This window comes from Arachis duranensis, chromosome 6, assembly GCF_000817695.3.
Source record: "Arachis duranensis cultivar V14167 chromosome 6, aradu.V14167.gnm2.J7QH, whole genome shotgun sequence".
Taxonomy (NCBI): domain Eukaryota; kingdom Viridiplantae; phylum Streptophyta; class Magnoliopsida; order Fabales; family Fabaceae; genus Arachis; species Arachis duranensis.
Window position 1 is genome coordinate 96,518,573 of NC_029777.3, and position 7,158 is coordinate 96,525,730.

At 37.1% G+C, this 7,158-nt stretch overlaps 2 protein-coding genes across 2 annotated transcripts in view; one reads left to right on the forward strand and one right to left on the reverse strand.

The window, feature by feature from the left end:
• Window positions 1–113: 113 nt before the first annotated feature.
• Window positions 114–6,365, reverse strand: LOC107494793 (uncharacterized). The gene is made up of 15 exons (XM_016115832.3): window positions 6,089–6,365; window positions 5,703–5,966; window positions 5,535–5,632; window positions 5,055–5,217; window positions 4,851–4,961; window positions 3,362–4,378; window positions 3,120–3,272; window positions 2,945–3,044; window positions 2,759–2,853; window positions 1,987–2,175; window positions 1,819–1,875; window positions 1,641–1,712; window positions 1,403–1,501; window positions 1,006–1,137; window positions 114–876 (listed from the first exon to the last, which is right to left on the reverse strand). Exons 1-15 carry the CDS (start codon window positions 6,209–6,211, stop codon window positions 547–549), a joined length of 3,003 nt encoding a protein of 1,000 aa, XP_015971318.1. The 5' UTR covers window positions 6,212–6,365; the 3' UTR covers window positions 114–546.
• Window positions 6,366–6,517: 152 nt separating this feature from the next.
• Window positions 6,518–7,158, forward strand: part of LOC107494797 (30S ribosomal protein S21, chloroplastic) — a 1,788-nt gene continuing 1,147 nt past the window's right edge. The window contains 2 exon segments of the mRNA XM_016115835.3: window positions 6,518–6,808; window positions 6,810–6,986. Of these exon segments, the coding sequence (XP_015971321.2) occupies window positions 6,594–6,808; window positions 6,810–6,986 (392 nt within the window). The 5' untranslated portion in view covers window positions 6,518–6,593.

The following is a 7,158-nucleotide window of genomic DNA, read 5'->3' on the forward strand; positions in this document are numbered from 1 at the left end:
GGGCTGAACCTAAAAGGTGTAATGTATCCAGCCTAACTTGATAACTACGACGGTGACAGATTTTACAGTTTAAACCTGTGACCTTGAGATAAGAGGAAGACAACTCAACCAAATCAAGAACAAAAATAAAAAGGCCTTTAATCTCACAAAACAAGTAACAACTGGGGAGGCATACAGGTAAACTTATATGGACCAACTTAAAGGACTGTGTGCTGTGCAGCAGTGCAGACACGAAGCAGCACGGCACATGCTATAGACATCATGTTACCCAAATTATCTGATGCAAGACATAAAACAAAACGCACCAGCATTCTCTTTACAGTTACTCGTACAAGACATAACCAACACTACTAGATACAACGTGGTTCCTGTACGCATTCAAGCAACCTTCCATTTTTACAGCAACGTTGTTAACAAAATTTCCGAACAAGTAAATGGAAGAGAGGACACAAGAACGCCTGCCTATTTAACTGTACAACAAAAAAGCAGGCGCAGATTCATCCTTGTATTCAGATACAGATACATGCTGTGACGAGCCACCTTTGATCAAACATTTCTACCCAATCTTGAAGTGACGCTACCAGAGCTGGAGCCAGTCATCAAATTTCCATTAGCAGTCATGTAGAAATAATTGTAGTTAATTCTGGTGACCAAATCCGCCAAATGTGGGAAATGCCCAACATTCAGTTTGAAAGATAAGACCCTGAGTAAGAAAGCAATGCAATCATCAAACTGTTTCTCTATCCGGTCCACTTCCATCTCGCACCTTGCGTTGATTGCCGAAACAGCTCCACCACTGCTTAACGTTTGCTGAATGGTATAGAAGTCTAAGGCTAAGCCAAGGATGCTGTTAATGCGACTAGCAATCAAAGCCCCCTAAACAATCAAAAATACTGAAATTACTCGGGCTTTGCTTCAGTGTAATTTATAGATGCACCAATCTAGATTCAAAACAGTGTGTATTTATGAAGAACAGAAAGACCCAAGAGAAAAATGATAAATCACCAGCTTATCAGGAACCACAAAGCACTGTCGTTGAATGGATAACATGTACGCCTCATGGACTTCAATGACTTCGTCCAGAGATTTAGCTGCTTTCATCCCTTCACATAGTTCACGCCATGCACTGTGATATACCTGCATATAGTATTGACAGCTGAAATTCTCATCTTCCATTAACAAAATGCAGAATCACATAATCATTATGGATAGAAAGATAATATACTGTGATTGGTTAATACCATAAAAGGAATCAGAAGGCATCAAAAGCCATCACAACCATCCATTCTATTAGTAAGTAGGTTTCATTCTTTATTATTTATATTCTTCCTTTTCCCTCCAAAATCTAGTGAACAGACTTTGCAAGGTAATTCTTGTGCTTATCTTGATGCAGTGTACATACCCTATCCATTACATATTGGTGAAAAGCATCCACAAAATGAAGGAGTTTCTGCTCCACTATCCAATGATGTTTTCTGTCGTTTGTTGAAGATCCTCTACCCTGCAAAGAGTGATCGATCATCTTTATGAATTTCGTAAAATGCAAAAGTATACTGTCGAGTTTATTAATGTTCAAGAAAGATTTAGCCAAGGGAACACATGCTCCACTGCAGAGAAAGGGAGGTAATCTGTGAAAGCACCTTCCACATCCATCTTCGCACTTTATCTAGTACAGATTTCGCACGCTTGACCTTCAACAAGAACCGCATCACCTAAGAATTGAAAACCAACAAAAGAAATATGATAATCTGAATGTTTAAAATAAAAGAACTAAAAGCCTAAGAAAATGAAACAGAAATCCAAAAACAATCCTGATACCTGGTCATATTTCCTAATTGCATCTGCATTGACAATAAGTTCAAGAGGCCAAGGGACCTGCCAACACCGAATTTTCAATTTTATTGTTACTTATAAATCTCTGGAAACTAATATTTGAGATAAACAGTATTTAGTAAGAAACACACAATAAATCAACCAAACAATGACCTTATATGTGAATTTCAGCATATCAAGGCCATCAATTCCAAAGCTATTGATGTGACTTTTATGAGGAGTACTTGAAAGAACACCAGCTGTCAAAGCATGCTCATCCTGGTCAACATTTTTTGTTATTGATACTACCAATGAATCTGGAGTACTTAACAGCATACAATCAGCAGAATTACTGATTGATTCCTGCAGCACATACATAAAAAAGATTATGATAGCAAACATAGACGTGTTCAACAGAGTAACACAAACAAAAAACAACCATTAAAAGTCATTTCATAGATAAAGAATGGGAAAAATGTATGAAAAACAATATAACCATGTTATGATGTGATCAATCATCAATAATATTTACCGTAACATATACTTTTTACCTCTAACATTTAATTTGTTTCAATTTCACCCATAATGTTTGAAATAAGTTTCAATTCTATTCCTACCATCAATTTTTTTACAGTCAACTATTTTTTTTCTAAATTCACCCATTAAATTTTGTCCATAACATTTGGATTTGGTTGGAGTTTAGGATTAGGGTTGGAATGGGTGGTTAAGGCTAAATTTGGAAAAATATTTACTAACTGTTAACTGTAAAAATAAATTAACAATAAAGGATATAATTGAAACTTATTTCAAACATTAGGGACAAAACTGAATGAATAGTTTTGAAGAATTTCGAAAACATTAGGGACAAAAAAACATATTTTACACTAATATTTATTTAGGTAAAACAAATGGGATACTGAGTTCAATAAGACTCAAGTAAATCTACCTGTAATATTGAGTTCAATTCAAAATCATCTTCCCATGTTTCACCCTTGTCCAACTTATTGAAAATTAAAGTCAGAAAGTGTTGCAACAAATCACCTGCAAAAGACAAGAACCAAGATGATCAATTTCCCATACCAAGATAGAACAAAATAGTAATGCCCAATATGGAAATCATTTAAGCAGACACCTGAACCCAGCAAGTATATAGCACGCAACACTGCGAGCTCATCCATCAACCTCCATTCATTCATCAACTTCAACAACATATTTCTCCCAATATAATCCACCTGTTCAATTCAAAATGCAATTTTAAATACTAATAGTATGAATCCAGATATTTGATATTGTTTAATGTAATTTACCTGTTTCTGAATGTACACAGATAGACAGTACTGCATAATAACAAGAGGGAGTGGGGTAGTCCTTAGGTCAACATTTTGAATCCAGTGAAGAACCCTTGAAGGAAGAGTGCTGTTTCTCTGGAAAGGCAAAAGCTCTGACACAGGAAGATCATCCTGTTTCAAATTGTATATATATTTTGTTTAGGGCGCCAAACTACTGCAACCTACATCTAATGCTTGCTAGACTAGCAAAAAAAAAATACCTGAAATGAAGGCAGAAGTGTCGGAAAAGGAAGCAACATTTCCAGTAGCTTTCTGTCATCCTGTGAGCGAAGATACTCAGGCTCACCATACTGAAACCCGAAAGTATAGTTTGTTCCCTTAACATCAGAAAAAGTTGTACTTCCTCCACCAAATACAGCCGTTCTTAAAACCCCATCATTTAAAGAAGGCAAGCAGAACTTTCGTGATATATTCAATTTTCTCAACACATCACTGTTTTTCCTAAGGTCCATTTGACATACAGCAATAACTGGATTGTTTACATATGATCTCATTAAGAGTTGGAATTCATCTTCAACCACTTTAGCTCCTTTCACTTCTCCTGCATCATTACTAATGCCTTCATATTTTTGCTTCAAATCAGCTGAGCTTTTCTGAGATAAAGCATCATTCAAGAACTTATACCAAATCTTTTCTGAGTGTGGCAGAGCAGTTAGATTTTCATTGCCCTTACTCTCTGTTTTTTCATCCTTTACGCAGGAAAATGTGTATTCAGATTCATACCAGTCATCTTGCCAAAAGTACTTGTGCACGTGGTCGCCATCACCTATAAGCCCAGCTAGTGATACAGAAAAAACTTCTGCCAATGTTAACCCAGCTTTGTTTTGAGCAGGATACACACCATAGTTAAAATATTTAGTAGTTCCAATCTCGTAATTACTTCCTTTGCTACAAACTGCTAATGAATTAGGGGCATAGCGCATCAGCTGCAAAGATTTCCCAGCTGAAACTATTGACTTGGCTAAATCCTTAATAAAAAAGGGACAAGCTGGACGGTCTATTGTGCTCTGTTCTTTTCCTTTAATTGTTCCAGATAACGAGGTGGATTCCCTACTACGCATTTGCTTGTCATTTGTTGCTGGTAGAGGATCATTAACATAATTTTTGGAAGAGAACTCACCATGTAATTTACTATGATGTAACTTCCTTAATAAATAACTCTTCTCCCAAAACTCAGCCTCATCAACTGATACTTCTTTATTCGCAAAAAAGAACATCTGAAAAGGGAGATGATATGATCAATGCCACATGAAAGGATGTTTGGACTATCTGATTATGTGTTCAGAAAAATATTACAATAAGAAATATACAGAAAGTGCTTTCAGTTGAAAAGCTACTTTTGTGCAAAATTAAGTCAACCAAGCATGTTCTAACCAGTATATGGCAACAAAAACCATAAATGATTGAACTTGCAGCATAATGTAATAGATTTAAATATTAAATTCATTATAGACCATATATATTAAAAAAATGTATAAAATGATGCCTTAGAACTTTTCAAGAATATTACATAAAAATTGATTGTAACCATTTCAAAAATGCAGCTCATGGTCAGAAAGACTTCATCAATTTGAACCAAAAGAAAATTCCTTAACTACACAACATAATATACGAGTAACTTATATGACACTCTTTGGTACCAAAGCGAGGAAGAACATTTCCCATGAGATGAGATTCAAGAACAATTACCTCATTAGAAGGATCATCAAGTATTCCTTCAAAAAGCCAAGAATCTAGACCCTGAATATATGGCAATAAGCTTCCAATATACATACACAGCACCATTTGATAAGCTTCATCCTGCAATTGTGAGAGATTCTAAAGTTTGAAAACATGAACCAGGAAAGTTCTCTAAAAAGAATTACAAATGTAACGCAGGAAAATAGACACAACCTCACCACCTTGTACAAGACACATCTCATCAAGCTTCTTATGCAGATAGTCAAGCACGTGAACTGCTAGATCTGCTGTTGGTATAGATGCACCAAGCTCAAAGTATGCCCTGGGTATCGCTTCATGGACTATTCGGAATAGGAACTCAGCACCTGAGCAAAGACTAAAATCCGCAACTGATCATCAGATATTGTCATGTCCCCCCAGTCACTAAAATAAATAAAATCTGAAGAGATATATTCTAAAATACAATTTGACATTGACTTGATTGTAAGCATGACCTCAGATAAAACAAAATGACATTGCTTGATCAATGTAACCAATCTCACCTAAAATCAACTTAACAACAACAACAAGAAAGTTTTATCCCACTAAGTAGGATACGCTACATGTATCAAACGCGAAATGTAATTTTAACAAGCATGCACACAAATAAGATATTAATTCTGATAAAACTTCAAATATGTAACAATTAGAAACCTCGATAAAGAATTCGCCAATCCTAACAAGGTGGGAGTGGTTAAGCCATCTGCATTGCTTGCGGGGCTTTCCTCCTTCAACGCAATATCACGCAACCGCTGCAAAACAACAACATAGCATATATAAATTTCGATCTTGTTATGATTCCAATGAGTATGAGACACAAACCTTAAGCCAGGCCAAAGCAGAGGACGCAAATGCCTTCAGAGTCGGAGGAGGTTTCGCCGCCGCAGCTTCGACCTTATCAATGGTAATCTCCACCAACTGGAGACAGGTGGCAGCATGGATGAACTGAGTGAGAAGAGAATTGAGACTTCTCTGGGACAAGTGACTCAAGTATATTCCACTCTTGCTACAAAAACTGTTGGCACTGCGATCCCAAAAGAAGAGGGAACCAGAAAACCCTTGCAGCATTCGCAAAATACCACGTACCTAAATCAGAGAGTAGACATTGAAACGCACCAGTAACACATTCGTCAAAAAATCTCATGGAAGCTAAGATTCTACCAAGACATCAGAATTTAAAGGAAGAAGAAAAAAGGATAATGCTGTACGAGTTCGAGTTCATTAGTTCGCAAGGACGATATTGGAGCTGCGAAGTGTATTTGCTTGGCCAAGGGATCATAGATTTTGTGGATTAAGCTTCGGGCAAACTGTGGTTCTGCCCCCATAACCATCACTTGTTTCTGATTTAGGCACCGCTCATTCACGGTGGATGGTGGTGGTGACGGAAAAGCGAGAGAAGCAGTAGAGATCGGAATTTTGTGCTTTTAAGTGTTTTCCCTTTTTTCTTCTTTTGGTGTATCATGTATGTGCTACGGGTTTGAAATCAAATGTCTAAAATAGTAAAATACGAAATTTAGTGTGCAAAAATGATCAATATACTTTTTTAAGTGAGTTTTTTAAAAGAAAATATTTCAAAAAAAATTAATATTAAAATATATATTAAAATATAAAATTACAAAGAAAAAAGCGATCGGGTCAAGTTGGACATTGAAAAGATAAAACTGAAAAAGCAAAAAGGTTAGACTCTTGTTTCACTCTTCCCCACCTCACATTATGATGGCAGCCTCATCCTCCCTCTCCAACTTCTTCTCATTCCTCTTACCCTCAAAACAACCGCCACCATCTCCGTCGCCACCGCCGCCACAAATCGCCATAACCACTCGCCACAAGCCCACTCCCAACTCCGTCTCCCTCGTCGCCCAACAACAGCAACATGACCCCTCGTCTTCTTCTTCTTCTTCCTCCTCGGAGCTCTCTTCAGTGATGTGCTGTGCAGGTGGTGGTAGACGACAACGAGCCCGAGGAGAGGCTCCTCAACAGGTTCCGCCGGGAAGTTATGAAGGCCGGCGTCATTCAAGAGTGCAAGCGCCGGAGGTTCTTTGAGAACAAACAGGACCAGAAGAAGCGCAAGTCTCGCGAAGCTGCCAAGCGTAACAAACGTAGCAGGTGACCTAGAATTTATGATTTAAGTGTTTAATTTAGTTTCGGAAATCGTAAACTGGTTATTTGCTTTTGGAATCTCGAGAACTGACTTGTTAATTCGTGAAATTGCGGAATTCAGTGTGTTTGTCTTGTTTTACTTTTTTTTTTTTTTTTTAGAATTTAGAGTTTTTTTAAA

What these genes read in the sequence shown, in the direction of transcription:
- LOC107494793 (XM_016115832.3), bottom strand. Translation starts at nt 6,211, where the DNA reads ATGGTTATGGGGGCAGAACCACAGTTTGCCCGAAGCTTAATCCACAAA. An exon ending in GTCTTGTACAAGGTGGTGAG is followed by an intron (nt 4,962 to 5,054) that starts GTTGTGTCTATT and finishes TCACAATTGCAG; the next exon opens with GATGAAGCTTATCAAATGGT. An exon ending in TATATACTTGCTGGGTTCAG is followed by an intron (nt 2,854 to 2,944) that starts GTGTCTGCTTAA and finishes TGTCTTTTGCAG; the next exon opens with GTGATTTGTTGCAACACTTT.